Source organism: Zerene cesonia, unplaced genomic scaffold (assembly GCF_012273895.1).
Source record: "Zerene cesonia ecotype Mississippi unplaced genomic scaffold, Zerene_cesonia_1.1 Zces_u004, whole genome shotgun sequence".
Classification (NCBI taxonomy): domain Eukaryota; kingdom Metazoa; phylum Arthropoda; class Insecta; order Lepidoptera; family Pieridae; genus Zerene; species Zerene cesonia.
In genome coordinates, this window is record NW_024045134.1 from 1,462,561 (window position 1) to 1,479,364 (window position 16,804).

Consider the following 16,804-nt stretch of genomic DNA (forward strand, 5'->3'; position numbering starts at 1 on the left):
CCGACATGTTACGGGCCCCTTTCACTGTGTGTGCGTGTACTAACATATTGGGCGGTTCTGATTTGTGATTTTTAATTGGTGTTCAAATGTGATGCTCTTTTTTTTCATTTCATTTGACTTCGGTATTGTAGACTTTAATGATGTGTAGTGCTTTTCTGTTAGTGTTTCCTATTGTCATATCACGAATAATCAACCAAAAGCTGATTAAAATATCCAATTGTGGGTTTTATTATAAAGTTAAATCTAAACAGGAACATTTAAATATAGATTATCCCGAGTCTGATCCCGAGTCGGATTTATTTTCCAACTTCTATGATGAGAAATTTTGAAAGAATAGAAAAAATTTTGATCACGAGGCAGGATTCGAACCTGCGTTTCTTGCCTAACCGTAGCAAAAAAAAATTTTTCTATTCTTTCAAAATTTCTCATTTATAAAGCATTTCAATGCTATAAAACTAAAAATTAAATTTAACTTCTATGATGTTTTTTTTTTTCAATCATCTCAATGTTCCGCATACATAATGTTTTCCTCATAGGTATGATTACTGTACCAGAGTATATGGCAATTTAAATCAGTATAAGTAAATTGATGTCCATTGTATGACATTATATCCTGATACCTACAGTTTTAAAGCATTTCCACAAGATAGACCAGAATCTGGGATAAATATCAACACCAATTAAACCGTGACTAAAAGTAAAGCATGTTCTGAAGCACAGTCAATGGGAGTTGAGTGGCTTTTTATCATAACTTCACGCGGTTCAAGCATGTACACAAGCCCAAGAATAACTGTTGTTGTCATTCTTACCTTAATCTCATTGTCACATTAAACGTCGGTTGATGAACGTAAAAAAAATCTATTAAACGACCTTTCTTTTGAAAAACTATAGTGCAGAATATTTTACTATACTTGGAGATTGTTATTCATGGAGATAAGGAGGAGTTCTTTGATTGGAAAGAGAGAGAGGATCGCGGGACTCTATATGTTCCATACTTGCGTGTGCGCAGTTAGCGTATCGATCTGCCACGTAAACTTAAATGACACATTTACCCGAGTAGAACTATTTGATGCATTGTTCTGTCACTAGAGAGGGAGCTCTAGCTGCACTGCGATGTATCACATCTAGACTTATGGAAAGCAGCTTGCTGTATTGTCTTACCGTACAGCCGTCAATTCTCTATCTTTAATACCTCTACGATATGGGTGGCCAAGTATGTCGACTAATTCAGGATCATCATTAATCGATTGGATCATTATCGTAAAGCACCGCTCTGTTTTGTGTACAATTACTTATGAATCACTTGTTTGTAATTATTGAGGATTTTCTTGCGTTTGATTTTACGCGAGTATTATACATTTAGAAATTAAAGACTTTTTAACGTAACGTTTCCCCGTGACCACGCTCGCTGTAAAGTGTTCGAAACGTCGGGTAATAATAATATAATGAATAAATATTTAGGATTTACTTAAACTTGCAATGTAAAAATGTAACTGGGGAAAAAACCTTCCTTATAAGTAGACACGAGATTTTCCACTTATCAAGAAAATAAGTAATGAAGATATTTTTAGCACTACATGGTCATTCATTTTCAAGATGACTAATTAACATTAATCTATGTAAACGAGTCGATTTTCTAATAGATGGTTTTTATCTTATTCCCTAGGCTGCACTTTGCATGGAAAAACGTTTCACAGGGCATGTTGTTTTTACTATTTTCGTAAATCGCTATTTTGTGTTGAAAGTTGTGTTATTTGTTCAATTTTTAATTGCAATTTGCTTGAATGTGTAAGCTATATTTACCTTGCACTTCTATATGTATATTTATAGGTTTTGTAAACCACTTTTTACATTTTTGTTACTAAAGACTGATACGATATATCTTGTATAAGATTTGCAGGAAATATGATAATCTGCAAACATATAATGCTACTATATGTGTGGAAAAATTTAGATACAAAGTAGATATTTCTGGAATGAAATATCTGCTACATTTACATCTACTAGACTTTTGAGTGGCAATTCAGAACAGATACATATTCAGTATAAAACTTCCTCTAATGACGTATTGAATTGCAAATAGTTTGATAGATTCATGAAAAACTAATCTTTATAAATTAGAGATTCATTACTGTAATGTGAAATTATTAGTTTGCTATAGCAATGGATAGATAACAGCAGCTATGTATATGCATCTTTTTTAAAAGAACGTTTTATATTGCACAGTTAGAGGTGCACCTACTTGTAGATATGCTAACGCAAAGGCTATGCCGAATTGTTTATTTAGAATAAATTTGATTATTGCATGGAGTTACTGCTTCTATCATAATTTGGTAATTTTTTTAAGAGAGAGCAAGCACTATACTCAAAATATCAGAAATAGTTTTTCAAGTTTTAAAACATTTTTAGCATACTTAAATTCTACAAAATTTTACACACCTGAAACATTTACTTTATGTCATTTACACCGGGAAGAGATCACTTATAAGTCATTAAACTGATCTTCTATACTATTTCGTATTTTATGCTGGCGGCGCAATAAAGTTGTTTCAAACAAATAAATTTCCAGGAGGCTGTAATAAACGAGCTGAAGACGAAATCCCAAGTCGGCGAGAAGAAACTGCTTCACCAGGACGAGGTGTACAACGGTGCGTTGGAGGACATACTGCACGGCCTACGCAGCGAGCCGTACCGCCGCGCGGACGCCGTCCGCCGCTCACAGCGCCGCCGCATCACCAGCCACCGCCTTTCCAAAGGACTAGACGACCTGGATCTCTGATACGAAACCCCCCCAGGTGGGGATTTCCAGAACGCACTGGAACATTCGAGCGGGAACACGCTGGACCCGTACGTGGAATACTCCAAAGGAAACACGGCCTACTCCGGGCAGAATAAGACAGATGGTCAACGCGGCAAGGATTTCTCGGTCCGCGACGCGGTCAACAATATAGATCGCAAGTGCGGCGTGACGAAACGCCGCAAGGACCTGGAGATGGTGCACCGGAAACCGATCGCGATATACAATATCGAGGACAACATCGACTTCTGCGACTTCACGGGCAGGAAGCCGAAGTGCTCGACGTACCGAGTGGCGCCCGTGGACCATCAGGTGGAAGAGCGCTGTGAGCTCATCAAGTCCACGTACGACGCGATCTCGAAGTACACGCGGGCCATGTTCGATAAGCAGAACGAAACCGTCGTGTGAGTGCCTCTTGGTTTTGCTTTTTTCTTTCCATCTGTCCCACTTTCGGCTTCACGCTTCGTGGGGTATTGCGAGTTGGTCATGACGTGATTTTTGATATATTGTGCATTTTTATATTTACTAGAACGGTTTTAGAATAAGGACTGTAATTTATATACATCGAACATATAACCTTGCTATAGATTTACATTTTAGAACCGTAAGCCAAAGTGCGGACAGAACAGTTTGTTACGCCCACAGTTCATTCCACGCTAAAGCAATATTTTGCTATGTGATTATACACTTTTTGAATTCTATACAATGTTACAATCGGGTTTGTGTAGCCACTAGACACGTTGCTTAAGCGAAACAGATGGTATAAAGGTTATGGTGTGACATGCTTCGCGGGGGAGGTCAGGTTCTGTGGAGTTTTATGCCTTACGGTGTTGTATTTAAAGTTCAAAATTGATCTAAAATGGCCTTGATCGTAATTGAATTGCATTTATGTGATAATGATGGTACAGCAGTTTGATTAAACACTTAATCGTGGCTTTACAACAATATTTGTAGTAAAAGAAATTCGAAGACCAAATCAAAGAGAAAAAGAAGAAACCATATCTCGGCCTGATTTTCCCTAAATCCTACGGTTTATAGTCTGGCTAGAATTTTATTGGCTTTTATACGCACAGTTTTCAAATAAATATTTTGTAGCGTCATGTAATTTTTACACGTTTGTATCGATGTAACGGACAGTATGTATAAAGGTTTTTTCTTTTTTAATATATGATATTATTAATGTAGGTTTAATAATAATTAATCGAGAAAGTTGATACTGTGATGCGCGCGAACGATTTTTTGTGCATTTACATTAAGCATTTTGTACCTTATATTAGTGATAGAAATATTTCCATTTTTACACTGGTAACACTGAGACGGGTTCGATGAGTTTTTTAAAAACGATTTGCTGTCATATTGAAGTGATTAATATGTTTTTGAAGTAGGCTGGGAGCCTTACAACTGGCAACAGAAAAAAACAAACGCTTTTTTATATTATATATTATTGTATATTAAAGTTCACGCACAAATTTAACGTTCAGTGTCCACGTATATAAATACTTTAGTTGTTAACATTTTTTTGCATATTAATATCACTTCAATATGAAGGCGTTACCGCAAAGGACAGACACATGACATTTATTTGTTGCACTTTAAATTTTAATGACATAATTTATTATCTATGTTTAAACAAATTGGGATTGCTGAATGGAACTGATCTGATTAGGGTTATTCATTTTTCCGACAATTTTTTTTGTAAATAATTTTTATCGCGTGGCAACACCGAAACAAATATCACGCGAAGAATGTAAATATTGTATTTTTATATATCACTCAAGAAACTTGGGATTTAGACACGCAATATCTTATTATGTATTTAGTATACAGTTTGGGTCGGTGTTGCCATACCGTTACGATAAGTTAATATTATTTAAAGGAGAATTAAAATAATATATTGTTTCGAGTTTTGCACAGTTGTAATAGTGCCAGAACACATTATATCTTACTTACGCCCAGTGATTAAATGTAAAATGTCATTATAATAACTTTTTTTTTTTGTTTTCTAATAAAAAAAATGTGCAATACTTTTTGCATTTATCATAAATAATAAAAAAATTCAATATTTAAAGAGTAAAAAAAGAGAAGGCAAGAGATAATGTGTTCTCGTCCTAACTTAGGTGCTTTCCGCACGTTATTGAGTAGTTCTATTATTATTTTTATGTAAATTTAAGTCGTTTTGAAATGTTGGTTCTGTACATGACAGGGTCGGTTGAAAAACAATAATGATGATAGCACGAAACGTAGTTTTGAAAAAACTTTAAATTGATTGCATTGGTTAATGAATATTGTATCTGTTTATATTTAATTTGTCATATCTTCATTGTAGATTTGGTTTCGTTTAATTGATAAATAAAAATACAAGTTTGCTTCTAAACTTTTTGGGTGGGACAATCTTGTTGTTTTAATTTCCCCAGTTAAAAAAGTCGAATTCGTTATGTCATTTCTAGTCTAAAACCCCACTCATTTCCAGGCCTTCTCCTGATTGCCCCACTGCCCCACGCGCACTAGGGGCAGACTCTATTAAAACATACATATTTATTATTGTAAATTAAAATGTTATACAATTTTTTATATATTTTAATAGTACATAAATAACGCCTGCCGTAATATTAAATCTACAATGAAGAAATTGGTTCGCTTTTTAGAAACTGGAACATTTTCCCTGTTTCGAATGTGATGTATAAATGGGTTTTCTGATATTTCGCTCATTGCATGTGCGCTAGAGATAGAACAGTATTCAGTGATGCAATAAACATTTTATACTATACTGTTTTTTATTTATATAATATCCCTGTAAGTCTTATCCATGAGAAATTCTAGAAAAATCTATTCTTTCAAAATTTCTCATTTATAAAGCAAAGGAAATTTAAACATTTAATTCCTAAAAGGTGTGTAGTTTAGACATCCATGTCCATCTGTGCATTCACTAATAATGCTATATACATTTGTAGTGAATAACGTGATTGCGCGCAAATTAACGAATGGAAACTGAATAACCACACCCTTAAATAGTGTACCTTTTACCTATTATTGATATCTATTGCGTAAACTTAAAAGCTTTTAAATAAAAAGAAAAAAATAGCACTCCCTTAATAGAATTTTATTTATAAAGACCATATAAAAATATACAAAAACTGTATAAAATCACTGTTAAACTTTATATAATTGATCAGCTTTGCTCTTAATTTTCTCCACAATAGTTTGCACCTCAGCCATGGCCCCCACTCCAGTGTCTCCACACATCAATGTCTTGCTTATTGGCGGAATTTCTTCATAACCCCATTCTCTTAGAGTTGCTATCTGCTTGGCCGTGATGGGATGTTCCCACATTCTGGTGTTCATAGCAGGACAGAATAAGAGCGGCTTGGACATATCCCATGCTCTGACTGTGCTGGTCAGAATGTTGTCACATATACCCTAAATAAATAAATTGCTTTGTAAAACAAATGGAAAAAGCTAGTCACTTTTAAATATTTCACAATAATATCATCAGTGACATAAAAAAATCTAAATGTATGAAAAAAATTAAAATTACATAACATTAATTGTAACTAATGTTCATAGCAGTATAAAAATTTGGTACTCCATGAACGTGTAACTAGTAAGAGTAAAATTGTATAATTTCATGTTAAACATATTTTGATTTTTTTTTGTTATAATAAACTAAAACCTGCATTGTGCATGATTGGGGAATAAATTTGTTCTCATGTCAATATAATAAATAATGGTAAGAAATCAATCATAACACTATAATTTTTAAATGGTGGTCAGAAACAAAATATTACAACAAAAATTTATTACCACAGATATTTTAGCTAATGTGTTAGCATCAAGAGGAGCAATAACCATCATATCTGCTTTTTTACCCAACTCTATATGCACAATGGGATCTCCTCTCTTTTGCCAACTCGACCATTCAGATGCATCATCATAGAAATCACTACTTATTTGTTTTGTGTTAAAAAAATGTTTGGCATGTTCCGTTGCAATAATATGGAGCTGTAATTTAGAAAAATTCATATTATATTTGATCATCAGAAGCCATGAGAAGCAACCAAAATAAATGGTGTATTAACAATTGAAAAATTCATACCACTTCTTTCAAACATAAACATTTATTTATTCAAATAGACTTCTGTTTCGTTGAAGCGTTTTAGAACAGTCATAATACAAAGAAACCCGCGTTAGTCCGTATCCCGTAGGAATATAGGGATAAAAAGTCGCCTATATGTTATACCAGTTGTCCAGCAGTTTACGTATCAAATTTCATTGCAATTGGTTCAGTAGTTTTTGCGTGAAAGAGCGACAAACACACAAACATTAAGGATGTTTCTCAAACTTTCGCATTTATAATTTTAGTAGGAAGTAGGATAGGATAGTAGGATTTCTCGCTTCAATAAAAACCAAAGTGTAGTGTCATGTCGTTTTTGAGAAAAATTGCACATTATGTTTAAAGTCAACAACCAACCTGAAACTTATAATTTGCATTATTTTTATTTAGATCCAATAGAGCTTGTTCTAAGATTGGTAGTTTTATAGCAGCTACACTTCCTGTTACTCCAATAATAAGATTAAAAGTATTTTTATCCATTTGTGAGCAAAAAGTAGATCTTTATCTTATCTCAATCTTTAAACTGATTCTATTTAAATGTGTATTATTTAAAACGAAAACGTATACACAGAATTTGTCTAATAGATTGGTGTTTGAATATTTATTAAAATACACTACACTTCTAGTATGCAATTATGAACGAAAATATACGTTTCGGGGCCAACTTTTCATAAATATTTTACAACCAATCAGCTGTTTATTCAAACCGATCCAAAATGAAATCAAAACAAAAATCAGCTGAACATATGACATGTGACATGATAATCTGTCATAAAACATACTCTCGATATAAAAAAAATAATCTACCGAATAAAATATCGATATCTTTGTATCGACTTCATAGTTTATTTCAGATGCTAAATAAAAGCATATCTTTCATAATGCTTATTATGACACTTTTTAATATTTCTTACTGAGCTGTTCACACAAATCGTAAAAAATAAGAATAACTTCTATCGCATCATTTGCCATCATACTTAACCGATAACGTCAAAGTCAGTAATTGTCAAAACAAATGTATTTACGTCAAACAATATCTAAGAAGACTTCAGTTTATGGTGGAATGTTGCAGTGTGTGGGTTATACATTGGGTTAGTTGTGTTGTTTACGAAACATTCATATGTAAATTAAAGAGTTATTGAGCTTCCCACGTTTGTCATGTAAATTAAACAATACGCGTGATTATTAACTTCTGTGAGTGCTTTCAAAAATGGATGGAAATTCAAAGTTTTACGAGGGCTGCGGACAAGAAGGCCCGATTCGCTGCATATTCTTGTGTGAATTCCATCCAACAGCTGGTCCACGTATAACATGCCAAGTGCCCGAGGATTATATTTCCAAAGAAATTTTCGACACAGTGAGCCACTACATCATACCGAAAGTGCAGTTGCAGAGATGCACTTTGACAGTGTAAGTAATAGAGCAAATTTTATGCCACAGATAACTTATCTACTTATTTAATTGGTATTTCATAATTAGAATCTTAGTAGTCGATTATTGAATTAACATAATGGGAAAAAAATCAAAAAAAAAAAAAACAGCAAAAGAAATTAATATTTATAAAGCTATCATAACAGTGCAAACTGCTAATTTAAACACGTCTTTAAAATAACATAATTTGAATGCAACTGTTTGTTCATTTATTTCAGAACTCTTCTCGGCTCAAAGATATTGGGATTCCCTGTGCGGATAGATAATAAGAAATATGCTCGTAATGCATACTACTTCAACCTCTGTTTTGTGTGCGATGCCTGGGCGAGGACAGTACATTTAGAGCCCCTAGTCAAAAAACTGACTGAATATCTTGTAAGTATATTCAAATATTGATGACTTCCTTAAACATGGGTTAACATCAGCTGATAACTGTAATTAATGATAAATGTTTATTCATTTTACAAACATTAATTTTGTATTACATTTAATAATGGGTAACACAATAACTAAATCATTAGTAAACATTACTTTGTACTCTGCTGTTGAATATAATTAAATATCAATGTATAAGTTATTTTTGTGTAAAATACTATTGGTCCAACCTGGCTCCACTCATGGTACACATAAAGCTTATAACACTCAGGTATTATAGACATATCTAACTGTGAAAGAATTTCTGAAATCAGTGAAGAAATTCCTGCGATTAGCACATTTCAACAAACAAACTCTATAGCTTTATATAATTAGTTTAGTTTCATTTAAAAGAAACTCATTTATTGTTAAGAATGTTTGGTTGGAATTAGTTCTTAAATGAGTGTTAAATAATATAGATTTCAAATGTGTTAAAGTCATCGTAACTATAAATAGAAATAAGCAAAAATATATTGAAATGTACATAATATTCATAAATATGCAGCTCTCAATGGAATTAGAAACGGAATGGCTATCGAAGCAGTCGCTATCTGGTGATGCAAAGGCACTCAGTGGTCTCATGAGACAGGTCATGCAAGACATCAACAGCAGAAGGATGTGCACTCTCACTGGTGAGTATCTGGATGACCAAGCTTTATTACTCTGCATATTGAATTTTATGAAAATTGTTGGATACATTTTAGAGATTCAGGTTATTTAACATTAGCTGTTCGCCCCGACTTCGCAAGTGGTACATATATAGCCTATGTCACTCAGTGAAGTTGTAGGTTTCTAATGGTGAAAGAATTTTCGAAATTGGTCAAGCAGTTTTTGCGTGAAAACGTTAGTAACTTACATTAGATTCCTCTTTATATTAGTGTAGTTACATATACATAAAGGTATTACATTTAGGTATACCGACGGCAAATATGTTAGAAGAAAAGTTTAAAAACGTGGTGGTTCACATTTTCTTTTGTAGTGAACCATTTTTTATTACTTTTAAGAAAAAACAGCATCCCTATATCGATGTTACAAGTTGAATCTCTGTTATTACCTACCGATCTATAGAAAAAGCGAAAAAAAATCGTAATGTACTAAATATATTTAATATTGTTTGGAATTTAGAGTTTTCGGTAAAGGTCCAAATATAAATACAACATTGTCAGCTTTTTAGAGCTTATATCAATGTTACTATTTACTAGAAATTTTGCGGAGAAACGTCTTTAAAATTTGTACCCACACGAGTTAACATGCCAAAATCGATCCATGCATATTAATCTGTATCTGACATTAATAACTGCAAATATATTTATAGTAGATATATGAATATAATCGTTATAAAACGTAAGTATATAGGCTTCTATTAAAACAATTAGAACGCAGTCAATCTGGATTCCTTTGAATCTTTCGCACTATATTCGATGATATAAACGGTTCACATTAAAATCAACGACCGTGTGCACCGCCACACGCTCCACCTTACCTCATCAAAAAAGAGACAAATCCAAGAAAAGCAACAATAAGTTAAATATTTTCATGTTCTTGAGTCATAAGTGGTGTTATTAACACGATTTTTAAATATGAGCCGGAGGCCCATATCCTTTTCCTTACCCTTCCCAGTCCTTTCCTTTATTCCTATCGCCAATCCTTTCTTAATCCCTGCCCAAAGGTAAGGTCTGCAAAGGACCTTATGCCTCTACAAATGTTCATGGGCGGTGGTAGCGCTTACCATCAGGCGTCCCACCAGCTCCATTGCCGACTGTAACATAAAAAAAAAAAAAATATCTAGATGCGAGTTTTTGACGAATTCTCATAGAATGATATGTTCGACCGTTGTTAAATGTAGCCTGAACTATGTCACTCTCTAGATTCCTAATTATCTGCAGACACAAAAATCGTATCATATCATTATTTTTAATAAGAATCTAAAACGTCTTGAAATTGTCAGAACTAGAGCAAATTTAAATGGGACAACACGACAGGCACCAGCTTTCATATATAAGAGAATTATATACCCAGTGATACAAACAAATACAGTACATACAAAAATAATACAGTAGAATTGAGAACCTTATACTTTTGTGGAGTGCCGTTGAAAATCGCTCCGTTCCGTCGTGTATAAACAAACACACCATCGCATTTATAATAATAACTAAGTCTATTATTCTTTCCTCTTTCATACTATAGAAACTATACTATTCATAAAAAAAATAAATTATTAAAAAAACCCACAGCATTTGACTTTATTGCTGTTGGTTTTATTTTATTAGAATCGCTGTAATAAAAGTCACTAAACGGAATGATTAATCGTTTTATCGATACACCGTTTCTAGAATGTTCTGCAAACCAATCACGAGTTAATTTACATTATTTCGTAATAACAATTGACAATATCTGTTCCAATTCACACAGATAGCTAAATTCACATTGATAACATTTATATGAATTTAGCAGATATTGTCAAACTTGTTTACAAACTTAATTATCAGCCTATTTACAAAGTTACAAAGCAACGTTTAATTAATTGTATTAGTTATGTGTTTTTGTAATCACTTCGTGGAATACAACCATTTGTTATATTTATACAGCTATCAAAACTTAATTACAATAAACATAGTTATCAAAACTATTTTTAATAACAATCAATTCATAAATTAGTCCTCTTCTGTATTTATTAATTACGTTGCATTTCTACATCCGTACCCCATAGGTAGGTAATTATATTAGTAAGAGAAGTCCCGTGACCCTAATGGGATATGGGGCAAATGATATATAATTCACCTGTTTCATTGATTGTTTTTCTTTATGGGCAAAAATGTGATCAGTGGTCTGTGTCCTGTTAGACCGAGACTTTCTTTTTGTGACTCCCTTCCTTCCCTCCGGTTCCCTCCCTTCGGGAATCAAACCCTCTTTCCTACACTCACTGTACCAAGGACCAATCCAAATATTTGTAAAAAAGTTTTGATATTTTTTTTTTTACAAATAAGGTTGTTATTTAAAATTCTAACTTGAGTAGATAGAAACTATCATAAGCCGTAGCTTTATGTATTTGACCGGGAAAATCCGGGAAGAGGTGGTTCTACCAGCTAGTGCTAACGATCGGCCCGGCTTTGACCGTGGTATATTCAAAATAGGCTATATATAGCCAGGATATATTATATGTACCGCGCGTTACAGCACAGAGGGATCACGTACAGCGATGAAAAAAAATGTTAAATCGTTTCAATAGTTCCTGAGATTCGCAACTTCAAGCAAATAAAGTCTTTAACTTTTAATTATCTCTATAGATATCAACAATTACACTACTTATTAAGTATATAACATCTATCTTAAAATCAAGCACCGATTTCAGACGAGTATTTTTTACAATTATCATCCGTTGCTAGGTAACCGATCCCTTGTGATTTTTCCTCTCTTTTCCTTTGTCTTTGCAACTCGTATGTGTGTGTTAGTTGTTATAATTTTGTTCAGTTTGGTCATAAATAGTAGGTTGAGTATAATAGTCATATGGTATTTGGTGGTATAGGTTTGCTGGAGAGAAGCTGGTGATTTGTTCAGGATAGACACAGAAATGTTACAAATTGAACGTTTGTTAAATTAATTTCATTTTTCTCTATATATCAAATTTTACCGACATTCAAATCCGCCACGTGTTTGGTTGTTTATGTAACAATAATAAGCATCAAGTTTTACTCAAACAAACAAACAGACTCGACGATTATTAGCAACGAACCGACTTTGTTTCGATAACATAAACATTCAATAAACAGAATTCGTATTTTCATTCGTAAGTGGATTAAATAGAGGTTTGAAGTGGTTTCTATACAAAATAATAAAGCATCAAAATCACTAATACTCGCTTCGAAAACTGATAAGCACTTAATAAAGAGCCTAGATATCGACGATGTGTTCGCGCCGCATTTAATCACGATTTTTCTGACATTGATTTATACATTTAATTAAGCTCTATGCACTATCTACTCACCTCTAGTACTGTGGTTAGTGCGTAGGTTTCAGAAGCGCGACGTTCGGAGTTCGATAGCGAATGAAACTAGATCTGCCATGTTTGTCATAGGTACAACGTTGTTTTATAAGTTTTGTACACGCAGACAAAAAAAAGCTTTGCTCCAAGTACGCTATGGTTCTTATTTCGATTGTAAATAATTTGTTTGATACTTCGAATCTTCGTAACTTATAGGGGTGTGGTTGTTTTCTATTATATATATTTGCATGTTGTTTATAATTATAATGAGCATGTAACTGCATCGTCATTGCATTTTCTATAAAACGCAATGACATTGTGTGAAGTGCATATTCATGGTATTTCAAGTCCGATAATAACAATAAAGAATTTATATCAATACTTCTTCAAATCTTTAAACTTCAACCCAAAACACACGTAGTCTTGAAACAAGAATTACATAGTGATAATTTTTTCTGGCTATTTGCAACATCTGTATGTCAGATAATATGTTAAGTTAATTTACACATTTATACCCGGAAAAAACCGAGAAGAAAGGAAAAAAGCCGAGATATTACAATTAAAGCTCATTACGTTTTATTATATCAAAGGAAGGTAGTTTTTATACAGCCATTTAAATGGAATGTCCCTGTCTATAAGCATACAGAAGGCTGTCCGCAACTCACCCGTGAAGACAATCGATCAACGAAACAGGTTTAAATGCATCTGTCTGTCTAGTAGTGCGAGACTCCATCATCAATATTATTTCTTACATTTTTAATATAAAGTATCTGGATTAGCTTTGCTCGGTATTTTTTTTTGTTACTTTAATTATTCGCCAAAAAATAGTATTATTATTCGCCAATAGATGTCAGGAAGAGTCATAATAAATTGGGACTACTCAAACGCCTCCTATTTGTTAAAAAAGTAAGTTTAAGTCGATAAAACACGAATAAAACACGAATATGACATTTTCTAAAAAAGATTCCTAGCTAGATCGATTTATCGCCCCCGAAACCCCCTATATACTAAATTTCATGCAAATCGTTGGAGCCGATTCCGAGATTCCAATTATATATATATATATATATATGCAAGAATTGCTCGTTTAAAGATATAAGATACCGCCGCCCTATGCGATTCAAATAAGAATGGGAACGACATTGACCTCTGTGTCAAAATTCATTTTTAAAAATACGATTTATTTAGCAACCCTTTTTATTATCAATAACGGTTTATTTTGTTTTGTGTCACGCTTACATCAAATTAAAATACAAACATTATTACTCAAATAATTATAATTGCTTTGAATTGGGAGGTGTGACGGCACAATATCGCGACCCCATTCTTAGTTGAGTCGCATAGTATAAAAAACATGACCCCTAACCAAACAGCCTCAAGAATAACCAAAATATCAGACTAGCATAAGCTACCTAACCCGGGCATAAATTGAGCCCTTAAAAAGGCGGACGACATACAGAGGTTCTGTCTCTGTCACCCGCTGCCCGATTTTAATGGGTAAGATAAAGATGGCCTGGGAAGGCTGTGGACAGACACACTAGCATTTCCATGTTGCTCTTACGCCGATCTTCTGTGGGTGCATGGTACATTCCACCGCTTGAGCTGGCCCACCATGTGCCGCTTCACGCTCAGCTCCCAAATAAGCATTTCAAAAGTGTCAACTCCGCAGTGGGCACCACCACCACGCACTTGACCGTGGTGCGAGTGAACAGCGACCCGGCGCCCGTGAAGGACCACCAAGTGCCCGTGTTCCTCTACAGCCGGCAGTCTTTCGTCGCTGACCAGTGGGACTTGACCACGAATCAGGTGAGTGATTTTAGGTGTGATGCTTCTGATAGATGATTTGTTGTCGAGGTGTTACTAGAATAATTCCTGTCCTCGTAGGTTTTCTGGGGTATAAACTATCCTATGTACAGTGTACGGCTTTCAAACTATATTTGTACCAAATTTCATCTAAATCCGTACAGTGATTTAGTCGTGAAGACGAGACAGACTGGCTATCAAACAGAGAAAGTCACGGATTTATAAGATTACTAGCTGCGCCCCGCGGTTTCACCCGCGTAAGTCCGTATCCCGTAGGAATATCGGGATAAAAAATAGATGTTAGCCGATTCTCAGACCTACCCAATATGCTTACCAAATTTCAGAGGAATCGGTCAAGCCGTTTCGGAGGAGTATGGCAACGAAAACTGTGACACGAGAATTTTATATATATAGATGAGGAATATTTAATTCTATTATGAGTCTATCAAGTTCAAGCTTTATATCTTATCAATATTAACAACATATCCATTGCGATTGTCACGAATCCATTATAGACCATAGTGAAATATTCGCATATTGAATCGGAAATAATTATAACGCTGCGGGCTCAACGTACCGGTTCGAGCAAATATTTGAATAGTGCATAATTAGATATTGAAATATGTCGGTTTATATTTGCCTTTGATATGGGGGTATTGTTTTGAACTTGGCTCAATAGTTCATTAGAATATTGTTGTTGATTGTGCTGTATAAACATTGCTTTATTTTATATATATTTGAATATAAAATATGGCGCATAGTAACTCGTTAAATAATAGGTAGATAGGCCTTTGTTTAATGAATTGTGTGACCTAGAAATAATGTGCTAGACGTAAAGAAAATACTGGAGAAGACATGACACATAAACACTGAAACGAACAGAAAAGCAATTTTCTTCATTAAGTTATATATTTTAAATAAAAATTTCTGCAATTATCCATATTAAGAATTATGTAAAATAAAAAACAAATAAAATATTCACCAATTATAATTATAGTATGACCACCATCTCGGTACAGTGGTTATCACATGAGTGTAGACTGAGGAGTCCTGGGTTCGATTGCTGGACTCACAAAAAATGCCTCGGTCTAACAGGACACAGAAGACCTTCTTGTGTATAAAGAAAATCGATCAGTGAACAGACGTATATATCATCTGCCCCATACCCCCACTAGGCGACACGACGCTCCTTCATAATAAATATAAAACGTTAAATGGTGTGCCTAAAAAAACATACGATCCAAATCGCAACACTAACATACAAACAACAAACAAACAAAAACACTTTATTGTGCACCAAATGATTATAAAAAGTAACAAAAAATATATATACATTAAAACATAAACATTCACGAGCACAACAGGCGGTCTTATCGCTAAGGCAGCGATCTCTTCCAGACAACCTGGTGGTCAAGGAGAAGCTGTGGAAAATATAAGTATATGGGTAATAGGTGCGATTACAACATAGCAACTAAATCAAAGATACCTTATCGGCAGCGTTCATAAAAGGAGCTAGCAACCTCACAGACACGGCGAACACATTGTCCGCTGATTACGCTTTGAATTATAATCAGCCATTATTTATTCTAGCACGTGTTGCGTGGCATTGTTTAATTATTTATTTATTAACAACTAGTTTCGCCCTAGGAAAAGATTAGATAGGCCAAGGGTTTGTTCGCTGTTTCGCTGTGGAATGCCCGGGATAGAAACTATCTACATAAAGATACCTTACATGGGACTGTGTTTATCTTGGATATCTAGAAAGTTCTCGGGTTTCAAACGATGTCTGGACAAAATTCATCTAAATACGTTCAATGATTTACGTAGAAGAGACAGACCGAGTTATTTTCGCATTTATTATATGTAACAATATTCATAAGTATTAAATTAATTTTTTTTTTTTTGTAATCGTATTAAAGGAATAAATAATCTACCAACTTCTATCAATATAAGACGTTTTTCTTTTTTATTTGGGCGATGTTATCACCTTAACTCGGATACCAGAAGTGTAAATAAAAGCAGTTGCTATGACAACATTATATGAATATTATTATATCATACTAGCGGTCCGCCCCGGTTTTCACATTAGCCGAATTGGTCGAGCCGTTCTCGAGTTATACGCTTAGCAACACATTTAGCGATGAATTATCATATGATAAATTATTGATATATATAGATTATTAATATGTTGGATATATACTTAGTCTGGCCATAAATACTGTTACACTTAATTATAAAAAAATATTACATTTGAATTTCGAATCTG

At 33.9% G+C, this 16,804-nt stretch overlaps 3 protein-coding genes across 4 annotated transcripts in view; 2 read left to right on the forward strand and 1 right to left on the reverse strand.

The window, feature by feature from the left end:
- LOC119838610 (formin-like protein) overlaps window positions 1-5,562 on the forward strand; it is a 68,019-nt gene extending 62,457 nt beyond the window's left edge. Inside the window, exon 18 of one of the 2 annotated variants that reach the window (XM_038364602.1) lies at window positions 2,570-5,562. In XM_038364602.1, coding sequence (XP_038220530.1) covers window positions 2,570-2,779 — 210 coding nt within the window. In that variant the 3' untranslated portion in view covers window positions 2,780-5,562. The remainder of the gene's footprint in view (window positions 1-2,569) is intronic. The other variant, XM_038364604.1, reaches the window with a different exon arrangement.
- Window positions 5,563-5,882: 320 nt separating this feature from the next.
- On the reverse strand, window positions 5,883-7,639 carry LOC119838612 (phosphopantothenoylcysteine decarboxylase). The gene is made up of 3 exons (XM_038364608.1): window positions 7,266-7,639; window positions 6,599-6,796; window positions 5,883-6,214 (listed from the first exon to the last, which is right to left on the reverse strand). The coding sequence occupies exons 1-3, from the start codon at window positions 7,386-7,388 to the stop codon at window positions 5,948-5,950; spliced, it is 588 nt and encodes a 195-aa protein (XP_038220536.1). The 5' UTR covers window positions 7,389-7,639; the 3' UTR covers window positions 5,883-5,947.
- Window positions 7,640-7,968: 329 nt separating this feature from the next.
- The window catches only part of LOC119838709 (GATOR complex protein NPRL2-like), a 33,230-nt gene continuing 24,394 nt past the window's right edge, over window positions 7,969-16,804 (forward strand). Inside the window, exons 1-4 of the mRNA XM_038364791.1 lie at window positions 7,969-8,318; window positions 8,558-8,714; window positions 9,259-9,385; window positions 14,405-14,541. Coding sequence (XP_038220719.1) covers window positions 8,119-8,318; window positions 8,558-8,714; window positions 9,259-9,385; window positions 14,405-14,541 — 621 coding nt within the window. The 5' untranslated portion in view covers window positions 7,969-8,118. The remainder of the gene's footprint in view (window positions 8,319-8,557; window positions 8,715-9,258; window positions 9,386-14,404; window positions 14,542-16,804) is intronic.

Bases quoted from the DNA above. Each gene is read 5' to 3' on its own strand.
- LOC119838612 (XM_038364608.1), bottom strand. From the start codon at position 7,388: ATGGATAAAAATACTTTTAATCTTATTATTGGAGTAACAGGAAGTGTA. The intron at 6,797-7,265 runs GTTGGTTGTTGA...TCTAAATTACAG, and splicing joins ATGCAAATTATAAGTTTCAG to CTCCATATTATTGCAACGGA. The intron at 6,215-6,598 runs GTAATAAATTTT...TTATTTATTTAG, and splicing joins CATTAGCTAAAATATCTGTG to GGTATATGTGACAACATTCT.